Source organism: Zingiber officinale, chromosome 8A (genome assembly GCF_018446385.1).
Source record: "Zingiber officinale cultivar Zhangliang chromosome 8A, Zo_v1.1, whole genome shotgun sequence".
In the NCBI taxonomy this organism is placed as follows: Eukaryota; Viridiplantae; Streptophyta; class Magnoliopsida; order Zingiberales; family Zingiberaceae; genus Zingiber; species Zingiber officinale.
The window spans coordinates 54,797,837-54,820,643 of record NC_056000.1 but is presented as its reverse complement, the minus strand read 5'-3'; the positions used below and the strand labels follow the sequence as shown (position 1 = coordinate 54,820,643).

The 22,807-nt window shown below is 41.3% G+C and overlaps 2 protein-coding genes across 2 annotated transcripts; both read left to right on the top strand.

Moving 5' to 3' along the window:
• Positions 1 to 2,648: 2,648 nt before the first annotated feature.
• LOC122011539 (probable glutathione S-transferase GSTF1) lies at positions 2,649 to 3,898 on the top strand. The gene is made up of 3 exons (XM_042567926.1): positions 2,649 to 2,860; positions 2,946 to 2,994; positions 3,202 to 3,898. Exons 1-3 carry the CDS (start codon positions 2,711 to 2,713, stop codon positions 3,654 to 3,656), a joined length of 654 nt encoding a protein of 217 aa, XP_042423860.1. The 5' UTR covers positions 2,649 to 2,710; the 3' UTR covers positions 3,657 to 3,898.
• Positions 3,899 to 7,300: 3,402 nt separating this feature from the next.
• On the top strand, positions 7,301 to 16,725 carry LOC122010819. Its single transcript, XM_042567292.1, has 5 exons — positions 7,301 to 7,522; positions 14,025 to 15,087; positions 15,232 to 15,384; positions 15,543 to 15,879; positions 15,960 to 16,725. Exons 1-5 carry the CDS (start codon positions 7,301 to 7,303, stop codon positions 16,723 to 16,725), a joined length of 2,541 nt encoding a protein of 846 aa, XP_042423226.1.
• Positions 16,726 to 22,807: the final 6,082 nt, after the last annotated feature.

The window sequence follows — 22,807 nt, the reverse complement described above, 5'->3', positions numbered from 1 at the left end:
GTCTTGTACTCAAAGCACTCAGACTTACGGCGCATCAAGTAAATGTACCTATATCTCGAATAGTCATCTATAAAAGAGACAAAATATTCGAAACCACCTCTCTCCTGGATAGTCATAGGTCCACACAAATCAGAATGAATCAATTTCAAAACATCTGTTGCTCTATACCCCTTGGCCTTAAAAAGTCTCTTGGTCATTTTTCCTTCCAAGCAAGATTCGCAGGTTGGAAAGTTTTTCAATACTAATGAACTCAAGAGTCCATCGGCTATTAGCCTTTGAATCCTACTTAAGTTAATATAACCAAGTCTTAGATGTCAAAGATATGTTTGCTTCATTTCCGAATGTTCCTTTCTCTTATTAGAATTAGAGGATGTGTTATTAATTTTCATTTGTTACTTTGTGGGAGTTATTGGATTTAGAGTATACAAATTGCCAACTAATGTACCAGAACAGATAACTACTTTATTCTTCTTGATAACCACTTTGTCATCAAAAGAAACAGTATATCCACCCAAAAATAGTTTAGAAACTGAAATTAAATTCTTTCTAAAACTTGGTACATAAAGATAATTTCTCAAAATCAAAGTTCTATTCCTATCAAATGATAAGTAAACATCTCCCACTGCAACAGCCGCCACTTTCGTAGCATTGCCCATGTAGACGGTTATCTCTCCTTCATATAGTTGTTGGGTTTCCTGGAACCCCTACAATGAATTGCAAACATGACCAGTGGCTCCTATATCTACACACTAGGTACTGGTAGATAACACCGCTAAACATGTTTCAACTACTAGAGAGTAAGATATACCTTTATTGTTTTCTTTCCTACGAGGATAATCCGCCTTTCAATGTCCATACTACTTACAAATGAAACACTTGTCCTTCGACTTCTTCACTCCTGCTTTTAGTCCAGTACCTAGAGATTGATTCACTTTCTTTGCTGAGCCAGCTTGTTTTTTTTTCTTTTTCTTGCCTTTCGACTTAGAAGTAGAAACATTTTCAACAAAGTGGATTTAAGAACTATGACAAAATAGCCCTTCTGCTGCTTGAAGTTCTGTCAGTAGTTCCGTCAATGAATAAATCCTTTTATTCATATTGTAGTTCAGGTGGAACTGCTCAAATAGCGTTTGGAGAATAATATCGACCTGCGTTTCCCCATCGATTTCAGCTCCAAAGATTTGTATCTCGTTCAAGTAAGCCATCATTTTGAGGATATGATCCTTTACGGGTGTCCCCTTTGTCATAGTGGTTGCCATTAAGTTTCTCATAGCCTCTTGCCTAGCAGCCCAATCCTGGTGTCCGAAGAGTTCCTTGAGATTGTACATCATGTTATAGGAAGTAGACATGGACTGATGCTGATGTTACAACACATTTGACATAGAAGTCAAAATGAAACACCGCGCCATCTCATCTGCCTTTACTCATTTTTTATGATACTCAATCTCCTCTTCACTAGAATCACTATTAGGCTCATTAGGGCAGACCTCTAACAGTACAAACTTATATCCTTCAGCAGTTAAGATAATATCCAGGTTTCTTTTCCAATCTATATAATTGGGACCAGTAAATTTATTTTTTTTCAGAATAATAATAAGTGGATTGAAACTCATCCTAAGAATCACAAAATAAATTTTACTTTAAAGGTCAACTCACTTTTGACCTTCCCTAACTAAGTCAACACAAATCAGCACACATCCATACAGTAAATGAGGCACATCAATTACGAGCAATGCCCAACCTTTGCATTCATACACAATCTGAATATTACAAAGGAAAACCATAGTTTGCACACAAAGAAGGCTCTGATTTTTGAATACCCTATGCAGCTCATGGCCTATGCATAAATACAGACAGACAAGGAATAAAACAAATAACTGTTGAGTAATTATACCGCCACTTGTTAGCATCAGGATTGAACTCGTGTCTTGTCCAAAACCATCCCCAAACTGTCTAAATGAATCCCATAACTATTGCCCTCAGTCAATTTTGGTCAACACAAGTCAATACAGTAACCACGTTCAATGACTCATTAGTACTAAATCTTGAACTTCTAGCACTTATCTTCACACATCCACTCAAATGTGTTAAGTCTTTATGTACTTAGCAAACCCAAACATGTCTTTATTATCTCACATTACCCTGTGCAAGCTACTAACCCATCATGATGCGCTATACTCACGCCATGAACTAGGTCCAATCGGTCTAACACTAACACTAGTCATGGTGTTGAAAGGGGAGATCATTGGCGCTTGCATGAATCTTATATATTTTTAAAAAAAATTAAGAGATTTTTTTAAAAAAAAAAATGGGCCTAACCGCTCCCAAATGGATGAGATTTTTTTTTTTTTTTTTTTTACCGAATTGATTGTCAAATATGGAGGCCTTAATGTATCCATATAAATGGGCCTTAATTTTTAAAAAAATTAAGAGATTTATTTAAAAAAAAAAAATTGGGTCTAACCGCCCCCAAATGGATGAGATTTTTTTTTACCGAATTGATTGTCAAGTATGGTGGCCTTAATGTATCCATATAAATGGAGCAGTTAGGGTAGGAAAAACCATGTTCCCTTTATTTTATCTTTACAAAAAAATATAAAAATTAAATGAAAACTGGTGCAACGTTTGCACTTTCTATAAATTGAACATGATCCTTCACGAGACTTCACCCCATACCTTAATTGTCTTGGAGTTTGTGAGAAAGAGCGCAGGAATGGCTGCGGTGAAGGTATTCTGTCCGGCGATCTCAACCGCGTCGATCCGTGTGATTCTGTGCCTTGAGGAGGTCGGGGCGGAATATGAGCGCGTCAACATCGACATGGCCACCGGCGAGCACAAGTCCCCTGCTCACGTCGCCAAAAATGTATCCTATTTACGCATGAATTCGATTGCATATATCTCTCTATTTTTATTGGATTAATATCACTTTTTGATTGTGTTATCTGCAGCCATTTGGTCAAGTGCCAGCTTTCCAAGACGGGGATCTCGTTCTTTTTGGTGAGTTCGTTCGATTCATCCTTAATCTTGAAATTTTCCACGCGATTTATGTTGAGTCGGTAAATCCGTGGGTCGTAGAGGCAGAGCAAGTATGGGCTCGTCTTTTCAAAGATTGGGTTACAGTTGTAGAATTTCTGAGGAAGATTTTCTCATCAAAAGAAGTTGACTTGGTTTTTGTGGACTAATTGATCTCTCAAAACCTTATAGAATTGAGAGCGATCGGACGGTACGTTCTTCGCAAGTTCAAAGCCTCCGACGTTGACCTGCTACACGGGAGTAGCTTGGAGGAGTCAGCCATGATAGACGTGTGGTTGGAAGTGGAGGCTCAGCAGTACGACAAGGCCATCGGCCCCATCTTCTACCAGGCTGTGATTATCCCCCGCTTCTACGGTGGTACGACGGACGAGAAGGTGGTGGAGGAGAACTTGGTGAAGCTGGCGAAGGTGCTCGACGTTTACGAAGCCCGTCTGTCCCAGACCAAGTACCTCGCCGGAGACTTCTTCAGCTTCGCCGATCTCAGCCACTATCCCGTCACCCACTTCGCTATCAAAATCCCTCAAGTGGCCGCCCTGTTCGATGCGCGCCCCCACGTGAAAGCCTGGTGGGAGAGCTTGGAGTCGCGTCCGGCCTCCAAGAAAGTGCCCGCCGGACTCCCTCAGTGATCATGGCAGTCGCTTCTAGTCCTTTCTTCCAATAATAATTCCAATGCTCTGCAACGCTTTGATGTGCGTGCTGCGTGCATTTGTGATCTCACTCCTCGTTTTCTTTTATTTTTAGAGTATGGATCTTGATCGTGAAATTGATTTCTTTAGTTGTTGTTCAAGTTTGTTTGGAGCATTTGATTGTGCACAAGTTTGAGATCTTTGCTTAAATTAAAGTGTCAAAGTTTACTATTCTCCAATAATTAAACTTCTCCATAATTTATTTTTTTAGTTTTCAATATGCCACGTCAATGCATACCAAAAGTAAAAAAATTTACTATTCTTTTTTTTTTTATGGATTCTACATTACAAATCATATATCTTTATTTATTATTTTTTCATTTAATTTCTCTATATAATTTTTATTTAATATTTAAATTAATTCTCATCTTTAATTTAATTTATTTTAATTTTTAATTAATAAATTAATGAACTTATGATTGCTAATTTAATTTATGAATTTTAATTTAATTATAGTCATTTGTATTTTTTTTTAATTTATCAAATATATTTATTTTCAAAAAAAAGGTGTATAATTTAACTATTATATAAAATATTTAATGATTTTAAAAAGTCAAACATGCAATATTATTTTTTCAATGATTAATAGCTCTATCTTCTAGAGAAAAAAAATAGGTTTGAAAAATCAAACCTGCTTTTGAACTAAAAATCTCAGAGCTTATCTCCATATTCATTAGAACTTTTTTGTTGAGCTTTTTTAAATTTATAAATCTTTTAAAAAGTTTGCATTGGAGATATTCTAATAATAGTAGCTGGGAAACTTGGATCCATAGGACTGATTCTCCAATCGATGCCCTTCACTGCCCACATTACTCCCTGGATCGAGAGGGTTATTTAATGAGCTGCCATACTGATTAGGTGAATGTTGAGATCGAGCAATCCAATCCAAATAATGTAGCCTAACCTGTACATATATTGGAGAGTAAATAAGCATTCGTGGTCGTCAAAGTTATTTGCTCAAGTTAATTAGCTAGAGATAGGTTAATCAATTAGTATAGTTTTCTATAGTAGTTTTAGCTAGATCTACGAGGAAAAAAACAACTATTTAATCACTTCCGTCGTTATACTTATTGAGAAGTCAATTTTTTTACAAACGTTTTACGGATGTAAATTTTTGAATGCATGACCCTCGCTTTTGATGAAAAAAAATTGTAAGAGGAGATAAATCTATTTCAAGAGTATGAGAGATAATTTTGTCGGAGAAAATTATAAAATTGTAAAATAAATTTATCGAATATAAATTTTAGACTTATATCATCTGTCGAAATAGTCTTGATTGCTTGAACTCAAATCGGAAAGGTTGGATAATGCTGTAAAAGGTAAAATCGTTTGCTCTCAGCGCCTCCACTGTACCCAACCCAAGGTCATCATGAAGGAGGTAAATCATGATAATCAAGAGGGCAAGTGGTGAGTGGGGTGAGGTACACAGGGAAAGGTGGGATAATGCGCTACCTAGTATAGTTGAGTTGAGCTGAGCAATTAAGTTGAGTGACGGAGTGCCTAAGTTGGCTGAGTGTTGAATTGACCTAGCTATTGAACATTCGAGTGTCAAATTGGCCAAGTGTCGAATCCTTGACGGACCAGAATTACTACAAATTTGTAGTAAAAGTTGATTGCGTTCACCCCTCACAATCTATCCTCGAATTATATGAAGAGAGGTATATCACACGGTCAATATATAATCGAATACCAAGTGGCTAGGGGATGAGAGGAGTCTTTTTTTCTTGAGAGCATGTACCCACTAGAAATTGATCTCTTGCCCCTGATCCCGTCCGAAATTTGAGTCAGATGGAGGTCGGCTGTGCTGTCGCTAGCGTTGACGGAAGGCAATGGGGGCTTTCCACGGGTACACTGCTGCACGGGCTAGTTCCACAGGTTGTTGACGGGGGTGATGACGAGGATGGCGTAGCGGGAGTTCCCTACGCACACTCAGATGAGCACCCTCCACGTTAGGGACCAAGAACCAGGAAAAAATCCTCAGAGCAAGCCCTCTGACGTTTAAGTCAGGTACTTTTTCCCCAAAAGAATAGTAAAAATTATAGAAAATAGAAGACAGATGCGAAAGGGTGAGTGAGCATACATACGTAAGGGAGAGGACACTCCTTTTTATATGACAATGCGTACTTCTGGTTTCTGACAAATGTCAGGGAATGTCCGGTGTCAGACCTTGCCTGGGGATAAGTGACGCGTGGCATCCTATCATAGGTTATAGGAAGGTTCTTTTAGCGATGAATCACAGACCATTGGAATATACCCTGACACACAACAGTTATTCTCTGATAGGCGGTTATGATTCTCTGGCATAATTGTCGTGTAGTGCCCTACTGACCTGAAGGGAAAAGCTCTTGCTAACTATTCGTCTGAGGACTCAGCTTGGGTAGAACTGAGTAACATGCGAGGAGACCCGTCCAGGAAATCCCTACCGGTCTATCCAGACTAGCATATCCTGACCTGTAAGTCTTGGTCTATAAATCCTGACCTGCATAGCCTAATCCGTAAGTCCTAATCTGTAAATCCTGACCTACATAGCCTGACCAGTAAGTTTTGTTCTGTAAATCCTAACCTGCATAGCCTGACCGGTAAGTCTTGTTCTGTAAATCTTGACCTGGCTCATCAAGTTCTTATATATATATACTTCTGCTGTGTAAAATCTTGCCCGGTAGAGATGGTTCCTTCCCGTTCTTCCTTATTCTTGATGTTATTACTCTGACTTCTTGACCTGAGCATCTTGACCAGTTCACTTGGTCACATTCTCGACCTGGACCTCTTACTCGAGTAACTTGTCCGAGTTCCTTACCTGGACATCCTGACAGAGCATTCATCCTGAACTTATGATCTGGGCCTTTTGCCCGAGTAACCCATCTTAATTCCTGACATGGGACTGGCCTGGGACTCCCAACCAAGTGTTAGCTGGGTAATGACCCTTAAACATTACAACTTCTCGGTGGGGCGAGACATCTTAACCTCTGACTGTCATGTCGTCTTGACTTCTGACTACCACGTCCCCTTACCTCCTGACTGCCACGTCCCCTTGACTCCTGACTGCCACGTCCTCTTGACTCCCGACTACCACGTCCCCTTGACCAGACTCTACCTTTATGCACCGTATCACAAGCCTCCCCCTCAAGTCTAGTCGAAGGAGGCCCAGGTCTGACTGACTAGACCAGAATCCGGTTTCACTTGCCCTTCTTACCAAGATATTAACCACTTCTCCTTTTCCCCTGGTCCTTGGGAATTTATCACGTGATCAAGTGTTGTACAACTTCCCAAATGTTTGGACTACTGCACTTATTATTAGATCTGGGAATGTGTAACATTTCCTTAAATGCGCCATCATTTCTCGGAGGCATTTGCATACCTTAAGGAGAATGCTTTATGTTCATCTCTTTAAGAAGAGTCAACCACCTTCCTACACTTATGCTTTCCTGGCGCTATTACATGCCATGGAACCTTCGATGGGGTCTGACAAAACATCATCCTTACGTTACCAAATTACCCATCTGACTCAGTTACTTGCCCAGAAAGATGAGGCTTTATTGGAGATGACTCGGAGTAGAGACCTTCAGTCTTCCCTTCTTTGCGAAATGGAAGAACTCTGGTTGGCTGCTAAGTCCTGGACCCGGGCTGAATCAGCTTTGAAGCATAAGGCTTATGCAGATTTGGAGAGCCAGACCCACTTTATCACATATATGAAGATAAAACATGAGGCTTCTTTGTCCTTTCTTCAAGAAGAAAATCGGATAAAAGATGAAACTATCGCCCAACAATGTCGCTCCCTTCAGCATATCAAGACAGAACTGATTCAGGTACGATCTCAACTGGAGCAAGCAGGCCAAGCATATAACTCCGGCCATCAGATCCCACCCGATCCTGCCCTCTAAAAGGGAGTTCAGCATAACTAGCGCCTCTAATATGATAGTGTGTATTTCAAAGAATATCCTAGGAACTTTATCAAATGAATGCTGATCAGACTATGTTGTGAGCCTTTGCTCATGCTTTTTCGCTTGTGTTTTCCTTCCTTCCATAGTATTTCGTTTTTAGGTGTAATCCTTTTGGATCATTGAAATTTGCACCGAGGTGAGGGTCGGGAATCCAGGCCGAACATCGAGTATTGTGAGAACTTACTTATAACTCGCCCTGAGGCGAGAGTCTGTGACCAGCCCGAGAAATCGTTGGGCGTGAGCATAGTTTGCAAAATCGTGATCCGGATCGTAGGATCGTATGATCCTACGATCCGGAAACCCAAAATTGATCCAGGATCGTGCAGAATCATTTTTGTAGTAGGATCGCAGCAGGATCGGTAGGATCGGTAGGATCAGAATAGAATCAGTAGGATCGGAACAGGATCGGAGCAGAATCAGAGCAGGATCGGTGGAAGCTTTGAGAGGTCATAACTTTTGACTCGGATTGAACCACAGGACTTATAATATATCAAATAAAAGTTCGTTCAGAGATCTTTAATAAATTTCAAAGTTTATCCTTAACCACTCTATTTGAAACCCAAAAAATATCATTTAAATCATTTCCGAATGTCTAGAAGATTTTATCTTTTTTTATTATCTTTTTTTCATCTTATTAGGGTTTTAAATTATTTAAACATATGTTTAATTATTTTTTGAGTTTGTTTTTTTTATCAACAATATTCTATCATTTCTTTTCCCTAAAATAATGAGTTTTTGGATGTCTATTGTCTAGTATTGTATGGCATCAACCAGTCTTTAGAAGATTATTTCCGACGTTTATATTTTAATCAAAGGATTCAATAGCTTCGGTTATATACGTCAGGTGCTTTGTTAACCTTTAAATTGAATTATCTTATAAACCAAGGAAATATTTTCGACATTGAATGTGTTATTATTATTATTGTGTTAATAGAAATTTTATATTTTTCATTTTATGATATAAAAATATAAATATTATTACTATATGAGAATGATAGTTGAATTACAAGTTAATTTAAATTTACACGTAGTAATGTAATTTGAGGTATTGAGTGTACATGATTGCATATATATACAAACTTAGTTAGTTATTTATATATAAATGAGTTTTTTAGGTATTCTTTCTAATTATTAATCATATATGATAAGATTTTAAGGGTTTTTGGTAGGATCGTCTGATCCTACGATCCGATCCTAACCGATCTGATCGTGACCCTAAATCGATTCTGCGTAGGATCGCGATTCTGTAAACTATGGGCGTGAGAGCATCTCACTTATAACTCGCACTAGGACGAGAGTCTGAGACCCAACCAAGAGGTCGTTGGGCGTGAGAGCAGGCTCACTTATAACTCGCACTGGGGCGAGAGTCTGGAGGTGTGAGGGCATGCTCACTTATAACTCGCACTAGGGCGAGAGTCTAGAGGCGTGAGGGTATGTTCACTTATAACTCGCACTGGGGTGAGAGTCTGGAACCCGACCGAGAGGTCGTTGGGCGTGAGAGTAGACTCACTTATAACTCGCACTGGGGCGAGGATCTGGAGGCATGAGAGCATGCTCACTTATAACTCGCATTGGGCGAGAGTCTGGAGGCGTGAGAGCATGCTCACTTATAACTCGCATTGGGCGAGAGTCTAGAGGCGTGAGAGCATGCTCACTTATAACTCGCACTGGGGTGAGAGTCTGGAGGCATGAGAGCATCCTCACTTATAACTCACCCTGGGGAAAGAGTCCGAGACCCGATGATGTGTGTAGATTATATCCACTGTTTAGCATGTTTTGATGCACATTCACATACTTTGAGCATGCTTTATCTATACATTTTCGTACTTCCAGCTTTCCTTTCAGCATATTTACTCTTTTTGTTCAGAGATATGCTTTTGTGCATTTCCTGTGTATAGGGGTCGAATTTGGTGAAGGATTCATGTTCGAGGCCAAATCTACAAGCGAAGCTAGAGAGGAAGGCATTGTACCTGAACCTCACACGATCCTGTCATGGGAGGTTGCCCAGGCCATGTGGAGATCCTTGGCCGTGTGGTTGCAGCAGCAAAGGAAGTGGCCTCAGCCGTGTGAACTTCACACGGTCGTGCCAAGATTTAAAGCCAAAAGAAGCCTCGACCGTGTACACTACACGACCGTGCAACATTTCCAGAGACCAAGAAGGCCCTGGTCGTGTGCACCACACGACCAGGCAGTATTTCCAGAGACCAAGAAGTCCCTGGACGTGTGCACCACATGGCCGTGCAAGGTTTCTAGAGGCAGAGGTTGTTCAAGCCATGTAGATCTACACGGCCATGCAAAGGGATATGTGGAAGAAGCATGTCACGGCCGTGTATCACAGACGACCGTGAAAGGTTGGTAGAGAAGGGAGTGGCCTTGGCCGTGTGAATCTCACACGGTCATGCCTTGGGGCCGTGTGGCGTGCAAACCTCTCCTCTATATAAGGCCTCCTTCATGAATTGAAAGGGGATCTTCTCCCTCTTTAGGGGAAATCAAGATTTGGGCGTTCCTCCACCTTCTTGGAGGGATTTCCAGCGGTCTAAGGGCAAATCTTCATCGTTTCGACTCTGAGGAACGAGGATTGGATCCGAAGACGGTTCTTCATCGTAGATAAGCTTTTCTTCCCTTTCTTTCTTGGATTTGGGATCAAGATGCTTGTATTCTTCTTATCTTTGGATTTCTTTCCTTGTTCTATGGATTAGATCTCTTGTTCTAGGATGGAGGGAGTAATTGTAAGGATGATTTGATGTAAAACTCTTGTAGATATGCCAATTTCTTATTTCTATGATTTTTCCCTGTTTGTATCCATTCTTTCTTGTGTGAAATATTGTGATTAGGTCTTAATTACCATACTTGATTGAATTTTGGATATCTTGTGGATCTTGTAGAGGTAATTCCTCATTCGATTTTTTGAGGGACGTACATGACAGATATGCCCGTGTAAGGACGTTTAAGGGATGATCTTGAAGGTGAAATAGGGTTATTCAAGGGGGTAGGATAGATAGTATGCATTAATCTTTGTATCTTTATACAGTTGATTAATTGTGAATTCCTATGTTGATTATCCGAGGGACGTTCGTGACAGGAACAAGCCTGTGTAAGGACAACATAGATTCATACCTAATTGATCACATTTAGGTATAGATTTTAGTCCTAGGTCGGTTGTCTATTGTAAGAGAGAACCGACAACCTTCTACAAATAATAGACAATTGAGGAATAAGATTTGGTAGATCGTTTACATTTAATAACCTTACAAAGAAATCAAAACTCCTAGAACATCCCTTATCATTGCTCTTATTCTTGTTTCTTATTATTTCATTTCTTTGTTTACCTTTCATAGTTACACTTAGCTTTTGAAAACCAATTGATTAGTTGTTTAGCTAATTTGCGTTGAGACATCTTTAGTAGTTATTCCAGTCCCTGTGGATACGATATCTATTATTATTACTTACGACATTTCCGTACACTTGTAGAGAGTCAACAAGTTTTTGGCGTCATTGTCGGGAACTGCGCTATAACATTAGGGATTATCAATTGTGTTAGACTAAACATAACTTTTCTTTTCTTTTCATTTGCATAGTTGAATCTAGTTTTTAGAATTCTATTTTCATAACTTTTTCTTTTATTCTTTTCTACTTCTTGCTTGTTGCAATTCTAATTCTGCACTTTTAATTTTCTAACATTCTAATCTAATTTTTCTCTATTTTTCTTGTCTTTGATTTAGTTTCGTTCTTCTTTCTTTTTCTTTTAAACAACTATCATTTTGCAATCTTGTTCTTGTGTATGCGAAGATCTAACTTTGCAGGAGAACTTCTTCCTCTAGACCCTGAGATAGACAGAACATTTCATAGAAGAAAAATTCTACAAAGACATTTAGAAGAACAAGAACATTCTATCATGGCTAATAGACCACTAAAGGATTATGCAGCACCTTACACTAGGGGTTTTCGATCTAGTATTTCAAGACCTTCAATCGAAGAAAATAATTTTGAGATCAAACCGACTATTATTTCTATGGTGCAGCAAAATCAATTTGGTGGAGGACCGCATGAAGACCCGAATCAACACTTGGAGGTCTTCTATGAGATATGCAGCACAATGAAGATGAATGGTGTTCCTTACGAAGCTGTCCACTTACTATTGTTTGGGTTTTCTTTAAGAGATAGAGCTAATAAATAGTTGAATTCTTTAGCTTCAAATAGCATCACCACATGGGAACAATGTGAGTAGCAATTTCTTGATAAATTCTATCCTCCCAGTAAAACAGCTCATATGAGGAATCTTATTGCAAGTTTCAAACAAACCGACTCAGAATCTCTATTTGAAGCTTGGGATAGATATAATAGTATTCTCAGACAATACCCACACCATGGTTTGGAGAGGTGGTTAGTGTTACATACATTTTATAATGACATCAATTATCATACAAAGGTGTCCCTTGATTCAGCTGCTGGAGGGGCGCTTATGAACAAGAGCTTGGATGAAGACGAAGAAATAATTGAAAGTGTAGCACAAAATCACCATCAATGGGCTAATGAAAGAAGTGGTGGCTATTCTTGTGTGAACCCAACAACAAAAGCATCAGGGAAATTTGATGTTGATGCAGTTACTTTATTGGCTGCAAAACTGGATGCTCTTACAAAGAGATTTAAAAACATGGGAGCTATTCCAAGTACGGTCAATGTCATTGTTTCTTCTTGTGAATTATGTGGAAGTTCAGAACATTCTAATGACTCATGTCTATTGGGGGCTATCACTACACAAATCAATCAATTAGAGCAATGTGACGCCATCATGGGTCTTAATCAAAGGCAGAACAACCCATACTCAAATACATACAACCCTAGGTGGAAAAGTCATTCTAATTTTTCCTATAGGAAAAATCAAGATCAAGGACCATCTATGGGGGCAAGACCTAATTTTCAATCTGGGCAGCAGAATTTTCAGCAACAATCTTCTCAAGGCTTTCCTATGTCTAAAATCGAAAAGATGCTTGAAGAAATTATCTCTAATCAAAATGAAATGAAGCAGGACATTTTGAAGCTTACTTAGAGAATGGATAATTCTGATAGACATCAAAAGATTCTGGATAGCCAGATTGCCCAATTAGCTTCCTCATCTTCTAGAGCACCAGGACAACTACTTGGTAAACCTGATGTTAATCCTTTGGAGCATTGTAATAGAATTGAACTTAGGAGCGGACGAACCTTGGGAGATCCCCAAGTGACTGCTCCAAAAGGGATGCAAACTGAAGAAGAGCTCTCTCCTTCAACGCCAAATCAGATTCAAGATGATAAGGAGAGTACCACTAAGGTTGAAGAGACTCTTCCACTTAACCAACAAAGTAGAGTTGTTCCTTTTCCTCAAAGACTTGTAATGCTCAAGAAGGATGAAGAGTTTGGCAAATTCTTGGAGAAAGTTAAGGAAATATGTGTTGAAGTGTCACTTATTGATGCAATTCTACAAATGCCCAAGTTTGCCAAATTCTTGAAGGACATTATGTCAAATGATGTACGCAAATATTATGATCTTCTACGCATGTTTTAGCGCACATTCACGTGACTGATGCACATATATTCTTCACATGATCACATCTTTTATCTTGAATTCATCATATCTATTGTTTTGTTCGGATATCTGCTCTTTGTTTGGTTTTATGTTGACAGGAAAGATTTTCGGAGCTTGAACGGAGGACATTGATGCACCAGAACCAACCAGACGACATGGTCGTGCAACCCTGCACGTCCGTGTGGCCAAACAGGAGAGGAAGAGCACACGGCCATGCAACCCTGCACAGTCGTGCGACCACAACAACAGCCAGTCAGCACACGGTCGTGCAACCCTGCACGACCGTGCCACCCCAGACAGAGAAGGAGACTTGCATGACCGTGCACCCCTGCACGGTCGTGCCCCAGGAGACAGAGCCTAAGGGCTACACGACCGTGCAACCCTGCACGACCGTGCAGCCACGCACCGAACCGAAGAAGGGCACGGCTGTGCCACCCTTACACGGTCGTGCCGCCGCGGCCAACCCTAAGTCTATATAAGGGTTTTAACCCTTTTTGCCAGGGGGAGGCGAGCCGTCAGGGAGAAACATGTCTTGGAGCAATTCTACACCGCTTGTGGATGGCGCAAAAAAAAAAAAAAAAAGAGGGTTGGTTACAGGATGTTTCTGTTGCTATCAGAGCCACACTCCTAAGGGACATCATGCGCTAGCCATCTCGTCAGGAACTCGACTACTTCAGCCAACAGTTTGTAAGATCTACATTATTTTAGTTTTGTATTTAATGTGATAACTTAGTCATATTATGATTGATATACTGATATGTAATTATGGAATATGAATGAGATTAAATCGGAAATGTACAGGATATGGCTGGTAGAAGAAACAACAACAACAGAGAGATGAGCGGTCAGAACAACCAGTTTCTAGAAGGATTTACTGCACTTCTACATGAGCAGAACTGCATTCATGGGGAACGGATTCAACAAATATTGCAGGCTAGGGAGCAGGGGAGCACACCCAGACGTTCTACATCTAGTACGCAACCGGTCTACAAGCAGTTTCGGGAGCTTAGACCAATGGAGTTTAAAGGCGCCACAGACCCAATCGCTGCAGAGGGATGGATTCGGTCTCTGGAAACGATATTTGACTTCATGCAGCTCACAGATGCGGACAAGGTCAGGTGTGCGATATTCATGCTCCGGGATGATGCTCGAGTATGGTGGGAGGGTGCGTGGCTGACTGTAGATCTAACTATTTTGACTTGGGCTGATTTTAAGGAGGTATTCTATGGAAAGTATTTCACAGTTGACAACAGGACACGACTGGCACGAGAATTCTTGGAGCTTCGCCTAGGAGATATGACGGTGGCGGAGTATGTCAGGAGGTTCGAGAGAGGACTCTATTTCGTACCTATGATTACCAGCCAACCAGTCGAAGAATTGAAGCACTTCACCGAAGGGTTGAGGCCGGCTATTCGCCATGATGTCAGGTTGAGTCGGGTCACCACATTCAGAGAGGCAATTGACCAAGCACTGATGTCTGAAAGAGATAGAAATGACATGGTCAAGGAAGCTCAGAACAAGAGATTGAGTTATCAGGGACGGGATCAGCAGGAGCCGGGAAAGAAGAGGTCAGTTCCGGGTCAGAATCCAGGAAAGCAACCGTTTAAGCAGGCGCAGCCGTGGCAGCAAATTCAGAAGATACAAGCAGCTGAAGGCACTGGTGTCAGGGCTGAAAACAAGGTTCGCTGTTCCAAGTGCGAGAAGATTCACACTGGGCAGTGTTTGACGGGTACAGATGCTTGCTATATGTGTAAGAAGTCAGGACACTTCGCAAGAGAATGTCCACTGCTCACGGAGCCAACCAAAGGGAGAGTATTTGCGATGACTCAAGAGCAGGTGGACCTGGACACAGCTATTATCACAAGTATGATTTATATTGCCAATATTCTAGCCCATGTATTAATAGATTTCGTAGCTACACATTCCTTTATATCTGAGGCTTACCTCACAAAACTCGGCATTATACCTAAATGAATGGTTGCGGGATATAGTGTTTCATTATCGTCAGGGGAGGAATTGCATAGCAACAGGATGGTAAAGAACTGTCAGATGATGATGCAAGATCATATGGTGGGCGCGAGGTTCATCGTGTTGGAAATGACAGAGTTTGATGTGATCCTTGGCATGGACTGGTTGGTTCAGCACGAGGCAGTCATCGATTGTAAATAGCGGACGGTTAAGTTAAAGCTACCAAATGAAAAACTCCTCATTTTTCAAGCAGCTTCACAGATAGCTGTTCCCCACATGATCTCCATGTGCAAAGCTTGATGTATGCTAAGCAAGGGATGTGAGGGGATTTTAGTTCACATCTCGATTAAGTCGGGGACACAACGACCAAGTTTGGAGGAAGTGGAAATAGCCCAAGACTTCCCAGAGGTGTTTCCAGAGGATGTTACAGGTCTACCCCCGACTCGGGAGGTGGAATTCGGAATAGAACTAGTACTGGGAACTACGCCGGTGTCAAAAGCACCATATCGGTTTGCGCCTACCGAAATGAAAGAGTTGAAGGGGCAATTGCAGGAATTGCTGGACAAGGGTTTTATACGACCAAGCGTGTCACCATGGGGAGCCCCGGTGTTATTCGTACGCAAGAAAGATGGGACCATGTGGCTGTGCATCATTACCGGGAGCTGAATCGAGTGACAATCAAGAACAAGTACCCATTGCCCAGGATCGATGACCTGTTCGACCAGTTACAGGGAGCAACAGTGTTTTCAAAAATCGATTTGCGATCAGGGTATCATCATATGAAGGTAAAGGAGGAAGATGTGCACAAAACAGCATTCAGAACCCGATACGGGCATTACGAGTTCCTGGTTATGCCATCCGGACTCACAAATGCCCCAGCAGCATTATGGACTTGATGAATCGAGTATTTCACTCCTGCTTGGACCAGTTTATTATTGTCTTCATTGACGATATATTAATTTACTCTCGAAATTGCCAAGAACATCGTCTGCATTTAACCACGGTGCTACAGACGTTGAAGGATCATCATTTGTATGCCAAATTTAGCAAGTGTGACTTTTGGCTGAATCAGATTCCATTTCTAGGGCACATTGTCTCAGGGAACGGGATAGAAGTGGATCCGGCCAAAGTTGAGGCAATCTGGAATTGGGATACGCCAAAGAATAATTCTGAGATATGGAGTTTCTTGGGATTGGTAGGTTACTATCGAAGGTTCATCCAGAATTTTTCCCGGATTACCTTGCCGCTGACCTCGCTGACTAAGAAGGGGGTAAGATATGAATGGACAGATCGGTGCATGAAAAGCTTTGAGGAGTTGAAAGGAAGATTGACGACGTCACAAGTGCTTACGATACCGGATGGTTCTGGACGGTTTGTGGTGTACACTGACGCCTCCAAAACTGGACTGGGAGCTGTGCTAATGCAGAACGGGAAGGTCATTGCGTATGCCTCACGTCAGTTGAAGGTACACGAGCAAAACTATCCCACCCATGATTTGGAGCTAGCGGCGGTTATATTTGCTCTAAAGATCTAGAGGCATTACCTTTACGGGGAACGATGTGAGATCTACACAGACCACAAGAGTTTGAAATATTTCTTCACACAGAAGGAATTAAATATGACACAGAGACGGTGGCTGGAGTTAGTGAAGGATTACGACTGTAACATCAACTATCATCCGGGTAAGGCTAACGTGGTAGCTGATGCTTTGAGCCACAAATCCGCCATGTTGTCGCAACTAACCAACCAACAACAGTTGATATCGGAATTCCAACGATTGAATTTGGAGGTAGTAGCACCAAGGGAGCAGCTTAAATTGTCAGCATTGATCGTAAAGTCAAATTTACTAGATCAGATCCGGGAAGGACAGATGGTGGACCAATAATTAACAGAGTGGAAGAGGAAAGATGAAGAAAAAGGGCAGGCTATTTACTCTACTGTGGGTGGAGTCGTGCAATACAAGGACCGCATCTGGGTACCTAAGATGGGTACACTTCGAGAGGATCTCATGAATGAAGCGCATAACACCCCATATTCCACACATCCTGGGAGCACAAAGATGTACAGGAATATGAAGTTACTGTATTGGCGACCAAGTATGAAAAAGGACATAGTCAAGGTAGTGCATGAATGCCTCACATGTCAACAAGTAAAGACTGAGCATCAGAGACCAGCAAGACTGCTGGAGCCACTTCCGATCCCTGTCTGGAAGTGGGAAGAAGTTGCCATGGATTTCGTGGTGTGTCTACCAACCACTCCTAAGGGATCAAACCTTGTATGGGTTATTGTGGACCGATTGACCAAGTCGGAACATTTCCTACCAGTAAAAACCACCTTCACGATGATGCAGTATGCAGAGCTATACATAAGAGAAGTAGTGCGGCTACATGGGATCCCAGTTCAAATTGTCTCAGACAGAGATCCAAAATTTACCTTGGGATTCTGGGAAAGTCTACATCGGGGAATGGATACCATGCTCACTTTTAGTACCGCCTTCCATCCCCAGACGGATGGTCAGTCTGAACGGGTGATTCAGATTTTGGAGGACCTGCTACGAGCATGTATGATGGATTTCAAGGGAAATTGGGAGTCAAAGCTTCCTCTGATAGAATTCACTTATAATAACAGTTATCAGGCAACTATAGGTATGACTCCATATGAGGCATTGTATGGAAGGAAGTGCAGAACACCGTTATATTGGGATGAAGTCGGCGAGAGGATAGTTCTGGGCCCAGACATAGTGACCCAAACAGTAGAGCTAGTGGAGAAGATTCGGAATAGAATGCAAGCAGCGCAAAGTCGTCAAAAGAATTATGTTGATCAGCGACGAAGAGATTTGGAATTTTCAGTTAGAGATCATGTATTTCTTAAAGTGTCACCAATGAAAGGGGTACTGAGGTTCAGAAAGAAAGGGAAGCTCAGTCCAAGGTATATTGGGCCATTTGAGATTTTGGACAGGATTGGAACTCGAGCTTATAGGGTTGCCCTACCACCAAATCTGTCCGGGGTACACAATGTGTTCCATGTATCTATGCTTAGACGATACATATCTAACCCCTCTCATGTGATTGGACATGAGACCATGCAGTGGACATCAGATCTGACCTACGAGGAATGCCCAAAACAGATTCTTGAGCGTCAAGTACGGAAATTGAGGAACAAGGAGATCAAGATGGTGAAGATTTTATGGGGAAACCAGCAGATGGAGGAGGCCACCTGGGAAACGGAACAAGATATGCGCGGCCGCTATCCGGATTTATTTGGTAAGTCAATTTCGGGGATGAAATTCTTATAAGGAGGGGAGAATTGTAAGGCTCCCTAAGCCCCAGTTAGGGAGGTTATAAAATAAAGTAATAGAATGAGGCTTCATGGGCATAAACGGGAGGTTTAAATTATTGAATTTCCATAAAAAAAAAGGGGATAGTGACGGGGTTAGAAGATGAATTGGTACAACAGGGTTAGAAGGATCAAAATGATATGATTAAGAGGAATTAAATAGGGGTTAAATAACTCAACTTACCTACGTTAACATCAACTAGGGGAAACAAATATAGATTAAATGGTTATATCTACCTAAATTGACACCCATTAGGGAAACAAATAAGGGTACATTAGCCACCCTCACCTAAGTTAATAACCTAAGCTATTGCCAACTTAATAACCCTAGGTATAAAGAGTCCTAATCTTCGCATCACCCCACACCCCACGGCTCAACCCTCCATCTCCTCACGCGCTGTCAACCCCTTGGCGGAGCTACTTCTTTGGTTGTGGAAGCTCAGGGCGACGCTGGATTTGGAAACCGATCGCCACCGTGAGGAGCAGATCGGACAGGGGAAAACGAGGACGCGCAGTGGAAGTCACAGGGGTCTCGGGGAGGACGGGGAAGCGCAAGAGCAGGCAAGTATATCTAACGGTGATAACATAAGATCTGTGAGGTATAGAGGGGTGGAAACCTGGAATGAAGAAGATGTTTGTTGTGTGTTCGTTCCTGTTAGGGCTTCTTCTTTGTTGAGTTTTGATTCGGTCATTTGGTTTGCATATGTTTCAGATTTTTGATTGGTGAAATCTGCATTGATAGTGCTCGATTTCCTTGGAGTGGCCTTCTTGTGTTTCTATTGGCGTCTATCGAGCGATGTTTGAAGTTGAGGTTTTGGTTTCTTCCCTGATATCGAGGTTTCAATTCCTGTGTGATGCCTGTTCGCCTAAATGTCTGATCAAGGTGCTGGTTTTAATTGTGTGCCGAAGGGAGCTTTGGTTATTGATTGGTAGAATTTCTTCACCAATACAACGTTGGCAAACAAATTTTTCTACAATTCAGCCAAATATAATTTTGTTAGAGATGAAGATGAAATACAACATTGGCAAACGAGTTTTTCTATAATTCAGCTGAATATATTTTTTCAACAAAACACACACATTCAAAATAGACAAGATTAGGAGTCCGGTGGTAACATGTACTAGTAATAGAAGCTTCACCATCATCACACTTGACTTGAGCAAGTAAACCATGTAGCTAGCAAATATATGCATTTGGTCCACCGTTTTAGTTTACATAGTCAAAATTATTAGCAAAATCAAAAACCAAAATGGTCCTTCTACGGTTGAAGGTCACCTCCAGTTTGATGCAGCATGACATTGATCTCGTCGCAATCTTCCATCTCAAGCTAGAAAGGAAAATATCAATGTGTTTATCGTGTGTTTATGTCTTCTTCTATTCTTCGGTATTGACCCCATTACATCTCATTCTTATGTTACCTCATTAATATAATGGAGTCAAAAACTAAAAACAGAATTCTTGGATTACAATATAACCAAACAAAAAAATGATGACATCAAAACACAAGAAATTAGACCAGTGCTATTTCAAGTTACTCTATTTTAGTCTCAGTAAACTAAAAACAAGAAATCAGACTAGTCTTTGGCATAAAAACACAATTCATCAATTACAATATAATCAAATAAAAAAAATTTTTAATGGCTAATTCTCATTGAGTGAAATCATCTTTAACACTGGAGAAAAGGGAATAGACTGTTGGTGCGGGAAGCATCCGACGATCGAATCTAATTTTTGATAATGGCAAAGGGTTAAAAGTTAAGGTTATTTATTATCTAACGTGTTTGAATGAGCTTGCAGGAAAGTCCTAAGTGACCTTAGGTAAAAGTCCTAGCTGTGGTTAGGCAGGTGGAAACTCCTAGGGGGAGGTAACCCTAGGTCGTAGGGGGTGGTAACCTTAAGAAGGAAGTCTTGGCAGGTCAAGGGTTTCGGGCAAAAGTCCTAGAGTCGAGGACTCTAGGTGGAAAGTCCTAGTGTTACGAACCAAGTGAAAGACTGGGCGGGTCGTGGAGCAGACATCCGACAGAAAATCCTGGAGCTTCAGGCGCTGAGCAAAAGTCCAGTTGATCTGGAGGATTAATTGTTAACAAGTAAACTCTCCTGAGTGGAGTAGGTGAGGGTGCGCTCCCCAGTGAGGGAACAATAGACGTCGGTTCGGCCTAGGGTTTCCAGTTGGGAATCCGAAGTCAGAACCAGACAGCCCGATGACTATCAAATACTTTATTTTATATGTTTATATTGTGCTAACTTTATTTTGAACTAATGTATCTTGCAGGAAGCAAATTGGACAACTTTGCATCAGATGAATAGTACCCGAGGCTCCCTCCATGGAGCTTGGAGGCGCCTCGAATCGTATGCAGAGACTACCTCACAGCTTGCCATGAGGGCACCCTCATAGAGCTTGAGGGTGCCCTAGACACTGGTGCGAGGGCTCCCTCCATGGAGGTTGAGGGCGTCCTCGGGCGGATAAGCGGCGAAGAAGTTAGAGCTCATCCACACTGTGGTTTTGGTGAGTATGAGGGTGCCCTCCATGCTGTTGAGGGCGCCCTCCACAAGCTTTATAAGCAAGTCTCGAGCAGCATCTTAATACAACAACGAAATTGCAATCTGTCTTCTCCATGCTGCTTAAAAGACGATCCAGAGAAGCTATCGCAAGACCTGGACAACTAGGAGCTTCAAACTTATTGTCTTTTGTTGTCGGTATAAATTTTACTATTGCACTAATATTGTACTTAAATTATAAAGAACTTCCATGCTTATAGTGATTGTCCAAAGTAAACGCTCAATGAGCGTGGGCCTTGGAGTAGGAGTCGCCCTAGGCTCTGAACCAAGTAAATCTTGGTGTTCGTGTATTTGTTTTTATTATTTCCGCTGCATGTTTTATTTCTGATTCTTCCTAAACGAAAGTGAAAGCCACGAGCGCTATTCACCCCCCTTCTAGCCCTTTCGATCCAACAATTGGTATCAGAGCGGGGTCGCTTCGAATTGGTGAAACCACTATTCAAGCAATATTTTTATTTTTTTTGTGGTAATTTTTTGATTTTTTGAAGTCGATCAGAATCGATATAATTGCCGCCTTCTGATTCATTTTTTTCGCAATCGAAATTTTTGCTCGAAGCTGGTGCAACACTACTCGAGTTCGTGTTTTAATTTCTTAATCCTGCACTACTAATCCAAGACTAATTCTTGGAACAAGTTTTTTATTTTTTTTTTGTGTATGAGATTTCCTTTGCTATAATGGCTCATCAAGAAGGCTACAGCACAGCTCACCCTCCGCTCTTCACCGGTGAAGACTTCGGCTATTGGATGGGTCGAATGGAGTCATACCTCCAAACTCAGTTCGAGATGTGGATGATCATCAAGACCGGGATCGCACTTCCACTCGATGGCTCGAGAAAATCAGTAACATACGAGAATTGGGATGTTAGCATAATTAATAAGGTCGAGGTCAACGCCAAAGCAACCTGCACCCTCCAATGTGGACTAACAAAGGAGGAGTTGAATCGAGTCGGTCCATTCTCAAGTGCGAAAGAGCTGTGGGAAAAAATGATCGAGTTGCATGAGGGCACGTCTAACAAAAAGGTAAGTAAGCATGATCTACTATTTAACAAATTATATAACATCAAAATGCAGGAAGGAGAGACAACAAGCCAACTTCATGCGCAGATTCAAGACCTGCTGAACGGACTCCATGAGATCGGACAGAAAGTGGAGAACCGCAATGTCATAAGGTACACACTTTATGTCTTTCCGAGGAACACTTTGTGGGCATCCATGGTTGATGTTTACAAAGTATCCAAGGATCTCTCTCAAATTAAGTTAGATAAACTTGTCTCTGAATTTGAATTGCACCAACAGACTAATGTACGTCCGGCCGAGAAAGGTGTTGCATTGTTTGCAGGTACAAGCAAGACAAAGGAGGCAAGAAAGAAGCATCAGATCGAACCCGAGTCCGAAGAAGAACCGGACTCAGATAATGACGACAATGAGATAGAAGCCGAACTCATCAACCTAGTACGCAAGATCAACATAAAGAAGAAGGGGCTTACAAAGAAGGATATCAAGAAGGTGGTGTTGGTTGCTACTCGGAATACCGTTCTAGTTCTCCTGTACAAAAATTTGTACAAGTATAGAACTATCCTAGCTACCCATGTACTTTACTGAAGTTAAATTTGGATTGCAAATGATACTTAACATTGTTAATCCAAATTGTCCTTCGGAAGTTAAACTTGGATTGAAAACGATACTTAACATTTTTACTCTAAGTTTAACCGATCTGATC